At 48.7% G+C, this 17892-nt stretch overlaps 1 protein-coding gene across 4 annotated transcripts; it reads right to left on the bottom strand.

The window, feature by feature from the left end:
* Positions 1-926: 926 nt before the first annotated feature.
* On the bottom strand, positions 927-17061 carry THNSL2 (threonine synthase like 2). Of its 4 annotated transcripts, none has more exons than XM_031655333.1 (10): positions 16945-17061; positions 14028-14515; positions 12960-12964; positions 12635-12829; positions 12067-12219; positions 8477-8707; positions 4670-4818; positions 4444-4569; positions 2083-2234; positions 927-1661 (listed from the first exon to the last, which is right to left on the bottom strand). In XM_031655333.1, the coding sequence occupies exons 2-10, from the start codon at positions 14243-14245 to the stop codon at positions 1433-1435; spliced, it is 1458 nt and encodes a 485-aa protein (XP_031511193.1). In that variant the 5' UTR covers positions 14246-14515; positions 16945-17061; the 3' UTR covers positions 927-1432. The 4 variants fall into 4 exon arrangements, with proteins under 4 accessions (XP_031511193.1, XP_031511195.1, XP_031511194.1 ...); XM_031655335.1 differs by having other exon boundaries at positions 14028-14257; positions 16945-17056; XM_031655334.1 differs by lacking the exon at positions 16945-17061 and adding an exon at positions 15543-16902.
* Positions 17062-17892: the final 831 nt, after the last annotated feature.

Genomic DNA, 17892 nt, shown 5'->3' with positions numbered 1-17892 from the left:
TCTTTTGGTTTTAAAAGAAATGAAGACATTTTCCTGGGCCTCTAATGAATGGTGGCCCCTAAGCATTGGGCCTATCATATCTAATGGGTAAGTGGCCCCAGGGGCTGCATCAGTGTCTGCTGCTGTGGATGTTAAAGTATCTCAGAAACTGCCAAGTGTCGTGGCTGGTAAGGAGTCACTGTCACTCCTTTAAGAACACTCCTTCTGTCTTCCTGGGGTCCAGCATCCCTGTCCTCCCCTTTGGGTACTGACTGAGTGCCTCAATGTCCAGTCTTCCAGCAGAGGGCACTACAGGCCTTTCCCTTTAGTCCCACGGCGATACGGGGCTGGGATGTTCTGATGGGGAATGCCAGGCAGGGACCGCACCTGGTGAGCAGCGCCTTCAGCTTCAGACCTCAGGCAGGCAGGGGAAGGGGGCTCTGGAGGACAGATGCCCACTAGGTCATTTCACAGCAGCCCCCAGGGTGGCGGCAACAGTGTCCTCTAGTGGCAACATATTCCTCCATCCAACGCCTGCCTCCCCTCCCCTCCCCTCCTAGGGGCCCCCAGCGTCCAAGGCATGGGGCTTCTGTTGCTGTTCATGTATTTGTCTAAAACTCTCCTCAACCCACACAGGACTGGAACCTGATGAAATGGATTGGAACCTGAGTCAAATGGGCTCAATCCCAAGTGATGTATGAGCAACAGGGCCTTGACTCGGTTTGCACATTGATGCCAATGCTTTCCCACAGGGTCTCCATCTGGTGAGCCCCACCTCAACCTCTATGGATGCCAGCACCACCAGGGCCATGGCGCCTCAAGCCTGGGCCAATGCAGGGCAGCAGCGGGATGCCGCACACACCTCAGCCCGCCACTCAGCGGCCCCCAGGGCTGCCCACGGTCCTGCAGCCCTTCTAGGAAGGGGCCTGCCCACAGGATGTGCCGTCTCCATCACACAGAACAAGCATTTTATTCCAGGAATTGCCAACATGTGAACAGGGTGGAAGTCTCTGACAAGGCGGGCTAGAACCTTTGGATGTGTTTTGGGGGCCAAATCAGCTAAGGCTCAGAGAACATATAAAGGCTGCATGAAGGTGGTGAGCTGCCCCCACCTTCACAAGTCTGGGGTCCTAAACCCCTGGAACCATGGTCAATCCTGTGCCCAAGGCTCTTCTTCTGCAGGCCCTGAAACTTTCCCTACAGCTCAGACACTGCCGCGTGGGCCAGGGAGGGAGGGGGTGCTTCTGGCAACTGTTCACAGCCCCTCACTCAGCCTCCCTGGTGACCAGGCACAGAGTAGCCAGGGAACGGAGCAAAGCCAGCTGGCTCCAGACCCAGCTGAGCAGCCTCCTGGGAACCTCCTAACCTATGCTTAATGGGGAGGGTCACAAGGCAGCTCAGAGGATGCACCTCCCTGGGATCTGAAGCCTAAAGAAAGCCACCTCCAGCCAGGCTACTGGGAGGCGTTGAGGGCATGACCCCTCCACCGTCGGCTAAGGTCCTCAATGGTGTCCTGAAGCATCAGGGTCCAGTTGTCACCTCTCCGCATCGGGGTGCAGCGTGTCTCCTTGTGCTCCAGGGCTACGATCTCTGCAGGAGTCTCAGGGGTCAGGCCAGCAGCCAGGACAGCTTCCGGGAACTTGGCTGCAGAGGCAGGGGCAAGGCAGCACCGGGGAGTGCTGCTGGGGATGGGGGCAGGTGGCAGCAGGAGGACAGTGAGAGAATAGAGGGATGGGAAAGGAGAAGGTGGAGGAGGAAGGAGAAGAAACAGCGGTAGGTTAGGGATAGGGTGGGGTATGGAAGACAGAGACACAGACAGAAAATTGGTACCTCAAACTTATCGCTACAATGACGCCACCTGGCAAACTGCTCTTCCGGGTTGGAGGCCAGCTCAGCCACCTCCTCTGCCCCTGACTGTCCTTGGGATACCTGTCACGTTCCCTCTTCTGGGCCCACAGTTTCCAGGGCACAGTTCCACACAGCACCCATCACACTCCATTACAGCCATTTGTTCGAAGTCCTGTCTCTCCCACCGCTTAGAGAAGAAGAGGGCCCCTGAAATTCAAATGGTCCCTCAGTGGCCCAAGCCCCCACGGCCTGTACCTGGGCTGCTGCCTGTCCATCTGCTGGTAATGGTAGTTCACGGCCACCGCCGAGTGGGGGCACAGCAAGTACTGGTTCTCATCCCAGCAGCGGCCCATGGTCTGGGTGATGGCTTCATCAGACACTGACTCGGATGTCACCACCTCTGAAAGCTGAAGGGTCCCAGGTCAGAAAGATGAGGTATGTTGGGAAAGCAGGGAAAGATGACAAAACCCCACTCTCTACCACAGACCCACACAAACCCCAGGGATCCAATGGGACATTCAGACCAAATGGCTCAGACGTGGCTCACAGTAAAAATCCGGCCTCCCAGTTTTGAGCTGACTCGCTCAACTTGGAGGAAGGATACATTTGAGTTTTATATCAATCCATTTAGTTGGGATTTGGCTCCTAATCAGCAAATCAACAAATCAAGATTTGTTTAACAACTTGCCACAGCCAGAAGGCTCCAGGCAGCTTGGTTGCTGGCACACCTCCTTCCTATCAGTTGCTATTCAGCTCACAGAGCACCTCCTCCAGGAAGCCCTCCCCACTTCCTTCAGACAGAGGAAGACTGCCTTGTCTGTGCTCCCTCAGTGTGTTTGGTTTATTTGATCATCTTCTGAAAATGTATTGCATGCTTATAATACACCAAACACCCTGCATATACTTGACTGCAATAGGGATCATAGAGTATCATAGATTTTCTCTTTTTGTTTTCTTTTTTTGAGACAGAGTCTCTGTCCACCCAGGCTGGAGTACTGTGACACGATCTTGGCTCACCGCAACCTCCACCTCCCGAGTTCAAGCAGTTCTCCTGTCTCAGCCTCCCAAGTAGCTGGGATTTACAGGCATGTGCCACCATGCCCAGCTAATTTTTGCTTTTTTTAGTAGAGATGGAGTTTCACCATGCTGGCAAGGCTGGTCTCAAACTCCTCACCTCAAACGATCCACCTGCCTCAGCCTCCAGATTTTCCTACAGCTACCTGCTGTGAATGAGGGTTCCCAGGCGGCAATGAATGTATTTTACTTGTCTTTGTGTTTCTAGCACCCAGTACAGTTCCTGGCTCATAGTAGATATATAATATGAATGCCATTGCAGCAAGTGAAGTGTCTCCTCTGTGTATAGCCAGAGAGAGAATGAAGGAGTGGGGGGTATGGTGCCTGTCTTCATGGAGCACCTCATTTATATGAGGAGAAGGAATGTGAATGTCAAACCATTAACCAAATAAATTGATCTTTGGGTACATCAAAAGAAGTACAGATTCCAGAAGGCCGAAATTCCACTCCAGTCTGCATTGGTATGGCTCAGCCTAGAGAACTGCATCCAACTTGGAAAACAACACTTTAAGGTGGATATTGACCATGCAAAATTATGTCATGCAAGGGACCACTAAAGGAAGTGGGAAGACTAACCTGGTAAATGAGGATTCTCTAAATACTGGAAACACTCAGATGTAGAATCAGACTGTGTAAGCTAGAAGGAGCAGATTCTAGCTCAACGTAAAGACTTTTGTAATGGTGAGAGCTGGTGTGAGGTAGTGAGGGTCTGGTCACTGGAGGTATGCACAGTCTGGATGGCCACTCAGTGGGAATGTGGTAGAGAAAATTAAAGGCAGCTTCAGAAATCCTTTTTTTTTTTTTTAAACACAGAATAAGTACCATCACCACGTTGCATTAAAATAAAAACAATCCTTCCCAATTAGATTCCTACCATTCCAAGGGAATAAAATTTCTCCTTTTCCAAGAAAAATAAGACAGAGAAAGGGAAGGAGGGAGGGAAAGAAAAAAGAAAGAAAGAAGGAAAGGAGGGAGGAGAGAGGGAGGGAGGAAGGTGAGAGAGGGACGAAGGAGAGGGAGGGAGGAAAGAGAGAGGAAGGAAAAGGAAGAAAGGAAGAGCTCAACGGAAACAATGGTCTCTGTTCATACTGGATGGGCAAAATGGCTTCAGGTTGACAGTATTATTGGAAATTAACAACAATAATAAGTAAAAATAAGTTAATATATCAAGCCATATATTACCAGGAAGTATGCAAAGTGCTTCACATATATTATTTGACTTAAATCTCACAACAACTCTATGAGGTAGGCATTCTTACTATTGCCATTTTACAGATGAAGGAACTGAGGGACAGAGTTTAGGAAACTGGCCCAGTGTCTCAGCGCTCACTTGGGATTGAGCCCATTTGACTCTAAACTATGTTCTCTATTACCTCTCCTCATTCAATAAATTGTTCCATGTAAAGCGTCAGTAAAAGTGACGGGCTCATAGCAGGTGCTCAAGAAACAGGTGTCCTCTTCCCTTGACTAGACTTCCAAACCCCAAGTCTGCTATGTGGCTGTACCCTTTCCTTTCTCTGTGGTGTGTGGGCAGTGACTGACCTTGCTGTGCAGTTCCTTGGGCAGATTCACACTTTGGGTCCTTTCAAACTGCTCCATGAGGGCTCTTGTCACCTGGCTGTCACAGCCAGAGAGTAGCCAGAATACCCTCTCCATGTTGTAGGGCACCTGGGCAGAAAGTCACTTTCAGGTCCACACTGATCTCAGCCCCATCCAGCCCCACCCAACCAACACCTGGGCCGGATCTGCACACCTCCCCCAGGCCTACCTGAATGTCCATAGCTGATGCCAAGGTTGATTTAACAGCCTCAGACAGAGAGAAGTCTCCCTGCTGGACAGTCCTGTGGATGATGTCATTGCGGTTCACTGCCACAACCAGACGGATGGGCAGGCCTATCTTCTGAGCAATGTACCCAGCTTAAGACAAGAGAGGAAGAGAACAATGGCTTTTTAGAAACAAAAGAAAAAAGTAAATTGGGCTTCATCAAAGTTAAGAAACTTTTGTGCTTTTTGAAGCTTTTCTGCTTTAAAAAGGACACCATCAAGAAAATGAAAAGGCAACTTACAGAACGGGGATAAAATGCAATTCATGTATCTGATAAGGGATTGTATCCAGAATATATAAAGAACTGTTGCAATTCAATGATAAAAATACAAATAACCGAATTAAAAAATGGGCAAAAGCAAATGTCCATCAGTGCCAGACTGGATTAAGAAAATGTGGCACATATACACCATGGAATACTATGCGGCCATAAAAAAGGATGGGTTCATGTCCTTTGTAGGGACATGGATGGCAGCTGGAAACCATCATTCTCAGCAAACTATCACAAGAACAGAAAACCAAACACTGCTTGTTCTCACTCATAGGTGGGAACTGAACAATGAGATCACTTGGACACAGAAAGGGGAACATCACACACCGGGGCCTATTGTGGGGAGGGGGGAAAGGGGAGGGATAGCATTAGGAGATACACCTAATGTAAATCACAAGTTAATGGGTGCAGCACACCAACATGGCACATGTATACATATGTAACAAACCTGCACATTGTGCACATGTACCCTAAAACTTAAAGTATAATAATAATAATAAAATGGGCAAAAGAACAGGCATTCCTTCAAAGAAGACATACAGATGGCCAATGAGCACAGGAAAAGATGTTCAACATCATTAGTCATGAAGGAAATACAAACAAAAACCATGAGCTATTACTTCACACCCTCTAGGATGGTTAGAATCAAAAAGACAGATAATAAAAAGTGTTGGTGAGGATGTGGAGAAATTGGAAAATTCCTACATTGCTGGTGGACACAAAATGGTGCAGCCACTTTGGAAAACTGAAGTCTGTCAGTTCCTTAAAATATTAAACATAGAGTTATCATATAACAGAAATTCCACTCCTAGTTATATATCCAAAAGAAATAAAAATATATGGTCACATGAAAACTTATACACAAACGTTCACTGCAGCATTATTCATAATAGCTGTGTTAAAAGAATCCAAATGTCTATCAGCTGATAAACTCATAAACAAAATATACTGCTGTATGGTATATACATACAATCGAAAAAGTACTGATACATGATACAACACGGATGAACCTTGAAAACATTATGCTAGGGGAAAGAAGCCAGGCACAAAAAACCACACACTGTATGATTCCTTTTATAGAAAATATCTAGAATAGGAAAATCTATATAGAGAAACAAAATAGATTCGTGGCTGCCAAGGGCTGGCGAAGGAGGTGGTCTAAGGAAAAGTGAGGAGTGACTGCTAATGGGTACAGGGTTTCTTTTTAGGGTGACGTAAACATTCCAAAATTGGTTATGGTGATAGTTGCATAAGTCTGTGAATATATTATACTAAAAACCACTGAATCATACACTTAAAATGTGTGAATGGTATGTGAATCATTTAGCAATAAACCTGTTTCAGACACACACACACAGGGAGAGTGAGCATGAGGATGACCAGGAGCACATCACCATGCCCTGAGGCTGTTCTATGTCTCAGTCCCTGCAAGGGGCCAAAGTATTTCATAGATGGCTGACTACTGTAAAACACCAATTTTTGGAAGAGGAAATGAAAGTTCCAAGAGGTCAAAGTGACCTGTCCAAAGCCTAAGTGTCAGAGTCAGGATTCAAAATATGTCTAAGTCCTGAGTACATGCCCTCCCTCGACTCAGCCTCCCAGACTACTCTCCCTGCACAGGCACCAGGGGAGGCCAGAGCAGCATCCTCAGTCCACCCCAACAGCAGTTCTTGTTTGCGTGGAACAAGCAAGGAATTCCTCCCCTTAAGAGGTGTAGAGCCCGGACATGTGACATCGTTTAGGAAGGTTTTACATATGGTGCTTTCATGAGCAGTTTATCTCTGGTGAGTAGCTAAGGGGAGTTAGGGACAACCACACCACCCAACATCACTGTTAACCTGGCAAAACGCTTTCTCATTCTTTTTTTTTTTTGAGACTGAGTCTCTCTCTGTTGCCCAGGCTGGAGTGCAATGGCACAATTTCAGCTCACTTGCAACCTCCACCTCCCAGGTTCAAACGGTTCTCCTGCCTCCACCTCCCAAGTGACTGGGATTACAGGCATGCGTCATCACACCTGGCTAATTTTTGTATTTTTAGTAGAGATGGGGTTTCACCATGTTGGCCAGGCTGGTCTTGAACTACTGATCTCAACTTTCTCTTTCTTATTGCACCTGGTCCTCATGAGAACATCATTATATCCTTGCCTGACAGGGGAGAAATGGAGGCTCAGGAAGGTCCAGGGTCTTAAAGCCAAAGAGTTGGTTCCTGACAGAGCAAAGGTGGATAAGAACGCCCTCAGGAAACGTTGGTCATGTGTTTATTTTGTATCGGGCACTGTGGTAGGCTCTGTGCTGCAGAGGGCCACTGGCTGCACAACTCGGTGCATCACTAACTGGAGGGTGATGGGAATGGGGAGCATGGTGGGCTTTACCCCATGAGCGGCAAAGAGGCCATTCCCTCCTTGCCTGCCAGCCCGCTGTTCTCTCCACCCTTCTTTCAGTGGCAGAAGTCAGGAAGCCCCACGCAACCAACACCTGGGCCACATCTGCACACCTCCCCCAGTGGCTTCCTAACCACTCAGATGCTTCTGTGCTCTCAGCTAGACCGTCCTTGGTGCTCATCAGAACCAATGCCATTGCTGGAACTATCAGGAACAGTAATTCCCCTAGCCTCGCCAGCTCTGCAGCCAGACTGCCTGGGTCGCACTCCTGGCCCAGCTGTGTAACCAGGGCATGACTCCTTTCTCTGTGCCTTTGTTTCCTCAATATAAAATGGAAAGTGTCTTCTCCACAGGTGGATAAATGAGTTCCTATGTGAAAAGCATTTAGAACAGTGCCAGTTGCATACTAAGTGCTTGATAAATATTAGTGATTAGATAAAATGATTTTAATGCTACACAGCTACACGGCACTTTGCCCTTACAAAGTCTGCATGTACACAGGAATCTTATTCGTTCATTGAGGCAGTCCTGGGAGATATGATGAGTGATACAATCTCATTTTATAGCTCAAAGGTTGACTCTAAAGGACTGCTCCACAGCCTCTCAGCTAGTAAAGGACAGAACTGGGGCCAGAACCCCAAGTCCAGAACTCTTTCCACATCACATGGGGTCAGGGTAGTGCATCCAGGAATGGGAACACACATGCCAGTCAAGCTGCTTGCCCTCACGTTGGGTAGCTGGCCAGGGTTGGGAGCAAAGTCCACATTTCTGATTGAGGGCACTGCCAGCCAGGCACAGTGGCTGACCCTTGACCTTGCCTCTCCACACTCTGCTGAGCCGGCGAGCACATCAGGTGAGGCTGCAGGAGCATGCAGGGTTAAGCCATCACCCTCTGCTGCTGGCAGCAGGAGCCCAGGATGCTGTCCCAGGCAATGACAGGGGAAATCTTCTGGGAGCTTCTTCTGTGGGGTTTCTCATCACCTTCAGAACTGGGACTCCACCTTCTTTCTCCTCACAGTTGCAGCCAAAAGGCAGCTAGAAGGACTGGGGCCGCAGCTATTTTTCTGGAAAGCCCATTTGTGCCCCGGGGACTCCTTACCTGCAAGGTTACCGGCAGCCCCTGTTGGCACAACCACCTCCACCAGGGGTAGAGGATGCGTGTCCAAGGATGGCGTACACTGGAAGTAAGCAAAGAAGTGGTGGGCCATCTGCACCAGGACCCGGGACCAGTTGATCGAATTCAGGCTCATCAGATTGTGCTTCTTGACAAAAGCCACGTCGGCAAACACAGTCTTGATCGGCTCATCGAGCTCATCGCTGTTTCCCTCCACTGCCGGGGCAAGAGGAGAGGGCAGCTGTCAGGAGCATGTAGAGCCCCCAGGAGGTCAGCACCCGCCTGTGACAGCCCTCCCAGGCTGAGCCCATCCTCCTGGGACCTTCGCGTAGCCTAGGTTTCTTTACTTTCACGTAGCTTGGCCTCACTTTCTAGACTCAATATTAAGCTCCTCAAGGACAGAAACCATGCCTCAGATGCTTGTGTTCCTAAATATCTGCCCTAGCTTAGAACAGAAAGGGGAGCCAGAACCAGTTCCAATGTTTCTACCATTATCTAAAATAAGATAGCAAATGTCAACCTTCTGGGATCCTGGGAAAATTTCTCTTTGTAATCCCTGCCCACTTCCCCCACTCTTCCGCCGACGAGGAACCGTGTGCCTGACTGGAAAATGATGAGAGTCATAGCCTTTCCTCCACAGTCCTCTACCAGGGCCCAGGGTGGAAACAGCCAACATACCCCGTGGTCTGCCCTCTGCCCTCATTGGGTCACAGGGTAGGTGTTCTGCTCTCTGCTCCTACATGGCAGGTAAGATTACATGGACAGAACTTCCCCTCCATGAAACTGGGTGTGTACATCAGCGTAATTTATGAGTGAATTACTGGATAAATTTATGGTGAATTGTCCACTAATACAAGTTATATCCCCCATCTAGCTCAATGAGCAATCAAGCCAATATTGATTTCTTATCTGACACCTGAGTATGTCTCCATTGATCTACACTTGGAAGGGAGAGCGGTGAACTTTACTGGGAAATCTGCCAGAGAAGGCATTAAAGGTGCTAACCATTCTGCCCTTCAACACTGTGTAGCAGCAATGGAGCTGGGGGACTGACTCTAGATCCCCGTGTGTATCCAGAATGGCCAGGGCCAGTCATAGTGATTCCATTCCTTTGCCAGGACCAAGCCAATCAGTGCCTGGTATTCTCATGGGGTCAGGGTTGGCTCCAGAATGAGCATGTGAATAAATTCAGGTCAGTGAACCACAAAGACGTGTTTGCTGGGTTCTAAGAAAAGATTCACTGCTTTTAGAAAAGAGCAACAGCAAGGGAGAGACCTGGTTACCTCAAGGAAACACCATATGACCACAAGAGGAATGAGCCTTAGGACTGAGGAGGGCAGAGCAGAGAATGGGAAGGACCTGGGTTCCTGAGAGCCAGTGTGAGTCACTGAATGAAGCAATTGGGAGCCCACTCCACCTCTGGCTTTCCAGTTATGGAAGCTGGAAAATATTCTTGTTTAAGCTGGTCTGAGTTGAATTTTTTGCTACTTCTAGCCAAAAGCATCCCAAATAATATAATTAATAAATACCTAGCACTTGCTGATTATTCTGTGCTTAAGAAGAACCAAGTATACAACGTACATGGAAATTAATGAGTTTATAAACCAACTGTCCACACGCAATAATCTAAGTGGTCCATCCCTACTCGCTAAGCTTACCAGTCTACGGAAAAATACATATTTGCTGTTACATCCTGAACTAACACACATCCTCCTTAAAACCAAACCAGAAAGCTCTAGAAAGGAAAGAAAGCATCTGAATAGTGCTTTTTATAAACAAAACTGATTTCTGTGAAGTCTGCTGCCTTAGTTTCTGATTTTCTTCAACATGTACACAACAGAACACCCCCTTCAGGTCCAGATTTAATGACTTAATACATTCATCAGATTCCGCACTCCCACCATTACTTTACACTCGAGCACTGTTCTCCAATCCACAAGTCAGGAATGGAGCTTTCAGTCACACCCTTAGGTCTGCATACAAAAAAGAAAAAAAGGGAGGAGGAGGCAGGACAGAGGCACAAGATGCTATTCTCTGCTTTGATTCTAGGAAAAAACAGTCCTAGATCCATAACTAGCAATTTTGGTGTTTGGGGTATAACAAGGACCCTCAGGAGCCTGAATCTTGTGCATTGAAGTCTTGCAACAACTGCGGGAAAATGCAGCCAAATATGAACAATTAGCAAGGCAAATGTGTAAGACGACGTCAACACCTGCATTAGCATGGACTTTTCACTGGCAAGTGTATGCACTTGCTAAAGAACAGAGCAGAGGGGCAGTTTGCTTGCTCTTGAACAAACTGACAAAGGATATTATGCTATTCCTTTGGATAAGTTTGCTTTCACTGTGCTTTTGCTCCTTGTCACAGCTGATGTTATACAAAAATAACCTCTACAGGATGATCATAAGAAGCCAGGACAGTTGTAGAAGGAACATTCTCTGCCATCACACTTGCTGTTCTGTCAGGTGAGTGACCAAACTAAGCCAGGCCTCCTGGAAAGCGTGCCCGAGGCCACAGCCCACCCAGGCCAAAACTTAATCCAAGTCCCCACCTTACAGCTACCTGGGGTCCAGCAGGGTGTGAGAGGTAAAAATAAAAATGTACAGCTCCACCCACACTCGCCCCATCTTTCTCCACTCCCAATCCCTATAATGATTAAATCCATTAGGAATAGATGGCCTGATATTAAGAAAGATGGCTTTTGCCTTTCTCCAAGCACAAAATGCTGTGATTCTCATGATGTGACTCAGGTAGGAGTATAACCAGTGGTGGGTACCACTGATCCCTATTTTAAATATTTAGACCGGATAACTAGTGCATGGCTTAGTTGTTCCCATAAAGAACAGCAGGAACCGTCAACATATAATGACACATTCTCTTTTTTTTTTTTGACAGGGTCTCACTCTGTTGCCCAGGCTGCAATGCTATGGCATGATCCTGAGTCACTGCAGCCTTCTGGGCTTAAGCGATCCTCCCATCTCAGCCTTTGGAGTAGCTGGGACTATACGTGCACACCGTCAAGCCCGGCTAATTTTTGTATTTTTTATAGAGGCAAGGTTTTGCCATGTTGCCCAGGCTGGTCTCAAACTCCTGGGCCGAAGCGATCCACCCACCTTGACTTCTCAAAGTGCTGGGATTACAGGCGTGAGTCACCGCCCCTGGCAACACATTCTCTTAAAATAATTACTTAACATGTTGGTGTCCTCTAAACTTCAGAGTCTTGGAACAAAACCCAAGTCACTTGGCTCAGGTTATGACTCTGCATGGCTGCTGACATACATGGCACTTGCAGGTTGGACATGCATGGAGGTGGCATTTTTTGGGATATGGTTTTCAATCCGTACTTAGTTTGCTGTACTGTTGGTATCAGTTTATGCATCTGTCATCTCCAATAGTTTACTGTGTAGCCAGAACCCTGCCCAGAGCCGAGCCAAGGCATATACACCAACCTCAAATATGACTGATGAAAGGAAGACAGTTACCCAATTGTGCAGTTTTGTTCCAGCCCATCTCCCAAAGCAAACCCAGGTAAGGCAGGGCTGCACTGTCCCTAGAGCCTCTGCCTCAGCACACACCTCCAAACACATGTACGTTCTCCTTCAGCACCGTCGTCATCTGGAGCTCCTGAATCTTTGTGCAGTGACCTTGGGGCAGCAGAACGATAATGTCCACGTTCTTTGCCCCTTGAACACTCTCAATGGCAGCACTTCCTGTGTCCCCAGACGTTCCTGGACGGGAAGAAAGGATAACCCTCCCCCTTTAGAACAAAGGGAATGAACAAGGAAAGAAAGGGTCCCCGAAGCACTGTTGTCAAATATAGCAACAACTGCTTCAAATACTTGGAGGGTATGAACCTAGCACTCCACATAGGGTCCCTGGATCCACGGATAAAATTCAGGACATGAGTGAACTTGCGAACCACATCATCTTAAGCATTTTGTGCACTTCAAACGTTACTCTGAGGAAGTTCCATAGCCTCCATCAGCCTGGCAAAGGGGTCTATGGCACCAGAAAAGGTTAGGAACCTTGCTCTGGAAGAACCAGTACCATAGTCCCTGAGTGGCTCCGTGAACAGCATCCCATAGGTGGACACCCTACAGTCACAGCACTGAGGTATTCCGGGTTCGTGCCCCCAAAACACACCTACAACCACAGTGACGTGCTTCTCCCTCTTCTCCAGGAAGTACTGCAGGAACTGTGCTGTGCAGGACAGGGACAGGTCCTTAAATGCATATGTGACACCATGCCACAGCTCCAACACGTTCAGCCCATTCCTCAACCTGGACAGATGGACCACCTCTCTGTGACGGAATCTGCTGAAGGCTCGGTCGATCAGATCTGTGAGGGTAGTGGGGTGGATAGCCAATGAGGGGCCTGGTCTCTTTCTCAAGTTCCCTCTCAGTCTCTGAAGATAAAAGTTTCCAACTCCTGCTACTAAAAGGCCAAAAATCTTCATCTTAAATGATACCATTTTTGAATACAATTGTATAAACCTAGAAAAAAAGTCTGGGAAAACATACACCAAACTGTTCATAGATTCCTTATAGTGATTTCCTCAGAGACCAGGATTGGTGCTAGAAGACTTTTTCATTTTTTATACTTCCTCATTGTTTGACTGTCTCGTGAGCATGTATTCCAATCAGGGGTCAATTAATAGCTACATAACACATCAATGTCACATCCCATCTAATGCTCCTTCTTAAAGATAGGAAGCTTTTTGTTTGTTTGTTGCATTACTAAATCTCACACCTGTGACGCCAGAGCTTTTGGATGGCTGATATACAGCCCTCCCTAAGGCAGGACTGGAGCAGTCCTAGAGCAGAGCTTCTCAAACTGTCACTGGCAAACCAAGCACCTGGGATCTTGTTAAAAAGCAGGCTGGTTCAGTCAATCTGAAGCAGTCCCGGATTTCCAACAAATGCCCAAGCAATGCCATTACTGCTGGTCATCAGATTGCATTTTAAGTGGTCCTTTCTCTTCCCCAACCACAAACCACCACCATTACATTATGGATTTTGTTCTTGCTGTTTAAAGTGTGGCTCATGGACCAGTAGTCTAGTATTATTTGGACATCTGACAGAAATGCGAAATTGTCACTCCTATGCCAGACCCACTGAATCAGAATTTGGTTTTTAACAAGATCCTGGAGGGAATCCATGGGCACAGTATAGCTTAAGACAAGCTAGTCCGGGACAGTCTTGAAGTCCCTTCTGGAATTAACATTCAAAAAATAAAATAGCAATTTGGGGGTCTGGGTGCTTTACGTGCAGGAAGGAAACACCTCAACATTCAAGTCACTCAAGATGATTCTAAAATCCCTAGTGTTGAAGAGGTTTGCGTCCGGCGGCAACGCTTGCAGCAGCAGCGCGGCGGCGGCGGCAGCAGCAGGAAAAAGGAAAAAGAAAAAGGCAGAAAAAAACACGCAAATCTCGGCAGATCATCTCAAAACTCGTCAGATCAAAATCGGCTTGCCTCCAGATCACGCTTCAAAACAAATGGATTCATCGGTCGTCCTCGACAAAATCGAAAATCCGTCAAGTCATCTTTCGGAATGAGCTCAGAGCCGATGAAGAGGGCGCACAGCTCCTTCACCAGGCCAGGATAGGAGAGTGTGCTCCACTGGCACAGGGTCTCTCTGTCCAACTGTGGGAGCTCTTCCGGCATAAAGAGGCCTCCGTCGGGTGCGTAGCCAGAGAAGAGGGCCCCCTCAAAGTTGACCCGTGGGGCTATGCCCCTGGTGCTGACATACCACATGATCCTGGAGGCCTGCAGAGAGGACAGTCCCAGAGGCACCTGGTCTCCAAGCTCCCACACCCCATGGGGCAAAGCCAAAGCACACACAGTCTCACAGTTAGCCTCTGGACCACCACTCTCTGGGGCATATGTCCCAGACCTAGAGATGGCAGTCCTGTCTCAAGTCTCATGCCAGCTTCATCTGAAATCCGTGTAAATCATGATTCCATCAATCAAAATGAGGCTATTCCACTGACCTCCTGTCTTGAGGGAGAAGGTATCGGAGCATGCCTGGAAAAGAGAAAGCTTGGTCCTCACCAGTGAGAAAGGCAGCCTGGGGGTGGGGACAGATAATAGCAATAGTAGGCAACTACCAGCTTGATATCCCTCTTGCTAAGGTAAAAGGCCAACACACAGAGTTATACACCCCTTTCAGGGATGTCTGGAACCACTTCTGCTCAAAAACCAAACACCTTCAATGGTTATTGGAAACACTGTCTACAGCCTAGTAGTTCTCAACTCTGGTAGCCTGTTGGCATCAACTTGAGAGCGTTAAAAAAAAAAAAAATACAACTACCTGAATCAATTAAATTAGAATCTAAATAAGAGGCTCCTCAAGAGAGTCAGCGTGCAGCCAGGGTTGAGAAGAGGGTGACCAACTCATCCCAGTCCGCCCAGGAGTTTTCTGGTCTTAAAACTGCAAGTCCCATGTCCTAGGAAACCCCTCAATCCCAGGCAAACTAAGATGGTTGGTCATCCTAGTGGATAACCAGTGTTCTCCCTCTTAGCCTAATCCTATGACAGTTACAAGTGCTAACATGCAGTCTTTAAAACTAACTGGCCCTGCATGGACTGAGTTCTCTGGTTCCTGGGGAAGCCCAGGGCACCTTAGGCCTAACTCTGGTCACACTTCCACATCGGTTACTTTTCCAGGAGCCAGATGCCATGTCAAGGAGCTGGGCTTGAACTCTGAACACCTTCCTCTGGATCATGACAGTGAATTTAGGGGCACTGGCTTCGAAGCCCCAGAGTAACTCTGGGGATGAATTTGACAAGACATAGCCCTCAGTATTAGTTTGGACTTTCTGTGCCAGGGCGGGAGGGGAACCCCTGCCCTCTAAGGGCAAAGCCACCCAAAGCTCTCTACCTACATGAGGCCTATGAGCACTGACCTGGAGGAATTCTCATTTCCTAGTCTGTGGCTCTGACATCTATGGGCCCAAGTGCAAGTCTCACGTGGGCTGCCACATGCCACTCTCTTACCTACAAATATAAGTGTATCTAACTTAGAGACAGAGACAAGCTTGATCATACAAACCATGAATCTTTTGAAAGTGATTATGCTGGGACAATGGTATAAGCCAGAACTGTCTCTGGCAACCTAGGACACAAGGTCACCCCATGTGGAAGTCCATGTCAAAGAGATGAAATCTGGCTAACTCCAAAAGTTAACTGCAGTGGATAAGCAAAGCAGACAGTATTTCACAAAACAGAACCAGGTTTGGGGGGCAGGTGTTAGCGGTGCTCAATAAAGAGAGGAATTTCTGCAATTCTGTAGTAAGAGTTAGAGCCAACGCAAACTGCCCAAGACCCTGGCATAACAGAAAGACGGCCTTCATAGGACCAGACTTAAATGCTACGCCTAAGCCCAAAGAACCCGTCGCAGGAGTGAGGGCAGGAGCAAGCAGGGCAATCAGGTACAGCAAAAGAAAGTATTTTTGGAATGCCCTTCCCTGGGTGGAAGGAATATCACACCTGGGGCACTGGGAAGGAGGATATGGAACAACTGTCCAGCAACAGAGGACAGAGGGGCTGGCGCGGGGCTCTGAGCAGGTCATGGAAGGAGCTGGCCTCATTAGCACAGACCCATGCCCCTCACGCAACAGGACTGTCCCTGTTCTGTCCAATGCCCTCCAGGGGCAGCATTCCCATGCCAATGGAGCAAAGCTAAAGAGAAATACACATGGCTGGGTTCAATGTAAGCCAGAGGCGGAAACAGCAACCACAGGAGGTGGTGAAGCTGAAGAAGAAAACCAAGTGCTGTTTGTTGGGCTGCTCTGTGAGGCCTCCAAGCATGGGATGCAGACCCGGACTACGTGACTCCTGGGATTTTATATTCTAATAATTTTCCCTCACGACTCCTCTGGACCCTATTCCAGAGTAGAGAAGGTGAGAAAAACTCTGACCGATAACCAGGATAAATAAACACTATGGAAAATCGGAGCAGCCCGACGGCTGGGAACGAGAGGTGGGTAGACGGGCGCTCCTCATGGAGGTGAAGGCGTTTTGTGAGAAGCGGTGGGGCAGGGCGGAGACTCGGACCCCAGGAGCCGACGGCACCCCTAGGGGTGGAGGCAGGCCCCGGGCTCTCCTAGCCTACCGGCGCCAGTCATCCCGCGAAGGAGGGCCGCCTAAACCCTCAGGGGGCTCGCAGGCGCCTGAGGTTCCACTCCCTGCCCCTGAAAACACCACGGACTTCTGTTCCGGGTTTCTCCATTGACTGCCCAAACCCCGCAGAAAACGCAAAGCATCAGAAACCCCACCACCACCCTCCCAAGTTCCCCCAAGTCCGAGCGCCGGAACCAAAGGTTCCAGAAACGGGCGGGGCGACCGACGCGGGCCTGCTGGAGTCAGGGCTGAGCAGAGCCGCAAGAGCGTCCGGAGCTCGGAAATCTCGCCCGCTACGACCCCGGGTGGGCGGCAAGGTTGGCGCGCGTTACCGGTGCGGGGAGCGGAGCGCAGCGGGGATGCCCGGGCTGCGAACGTGAGCACTGCCGAGTCCGCGTCCCCGGCGGTGGGGTGGGACTTCCGGTCGGGGCCGGAGCTATGGTTCTCAGCTCCGGGGAGCGAAGGACCCGGGGGTGGGGTGGGGTGCGGAGGGCGGAGCGCGGAGGAGGGCGCGTGGGCCGCGGTGCGGGATCAGGGAGGTATCACCAGGGAGAAGCCCTGTGCCCCTCCGGCGGCCCGTGTTTTAAGGCGCTTTAGTAAACGCTTTATTCACATTCAGCTTCAGAATCTTCGTTGCAGGGCTGTGAGTCCCACCAAACCTCATTTTTCAGTTTAGAAAATGGACAGCAAGGTGCGAAGAAGAAAGGCCCTGCGTTCCTTTAGGATTCTTGTCTCTCATCTGCAGCATCAGAGAGCTGGAGAGCATGAGAGCCTTGGTTCTCAACCTGCGGTTAGTCTGTTTGGATTTCAGAACCCACCAGATTGGTGACATCGGCTCAATTCCGAAAATTCTTTATAAAAAAATTTCAGTGGTTTTGGGGGGTATGAAAATTCTTTATATTTTTTGAGAAACACTTTTTATTAAGCATAGGTCTATTCTAGGATAAAAGCCCGTCACCCCCATTCATTTTTTAAGAGAAACAAAAAGGCAAGAACTTGAAGGAAAAACAAAACAGCAACAACAACAAAAGCGCCCTCTAGATAAGCCCAAATGCCCCTGGATTCACATTTAGCTCCTGGGGCCACCCACTGAAGCAAAATTAGAGGAGGTAGACCAGAGAGGTTCAGGCAAAGGTTTAGTTCTGAGTGGGCCAGGTCACTCTGGCAGTCCCATCTGGGCCTCCAGCGACCCTCTCGTGTTGCCTGTTTGTGCCTATTTCTTCCTCCTATCTCTGACATCCTCCTACACTTGTGGTTTCTGCTTACTCAACTGACCTGTT

This window comes from Papio anubis, chromosome 14 (genome assembly GCF_008728515.1).
Source record: "Papio anubis isolate 15944 chromosome 14, Panubis1.0, whole genome shotgun sequence".
Lineage (NCBI taxonomy): Eukaryota > Metazoa > Chordata > Mammalia > Primates > Cercopithecidae > Papio > Papio anubis.
Note: the sequence above shows the minus strand (reverse complement) of the source record. Positions and strands in the feature narration are given on the sequence as shown.

Bases quoted from the DNA above. Each gene is read 5' to 3' on its own strand.
- THNSL2 (XM_031655333.1), bottom strand. From the start codon at position 14,245: ATGTGGTATGTCAGCACCAGGGGCATAGCCCCACGGGTCAACTTTGAG. The intron at 4,819-8,476 runs GTAAGGAGTCCC...TCTTGTCTTAAG, and splicing joins GGCTGCCGGTAACCTTGCAG to CTGGGTACATTGCTCAGAAG. The intron at 4,570-4,669 runs GTAGGCCTGGGG...CTTTCTGCCCAG, and splicing joins CATCAGCTATGGACATTCAG to GTGCCCTACAACATGGAGAG.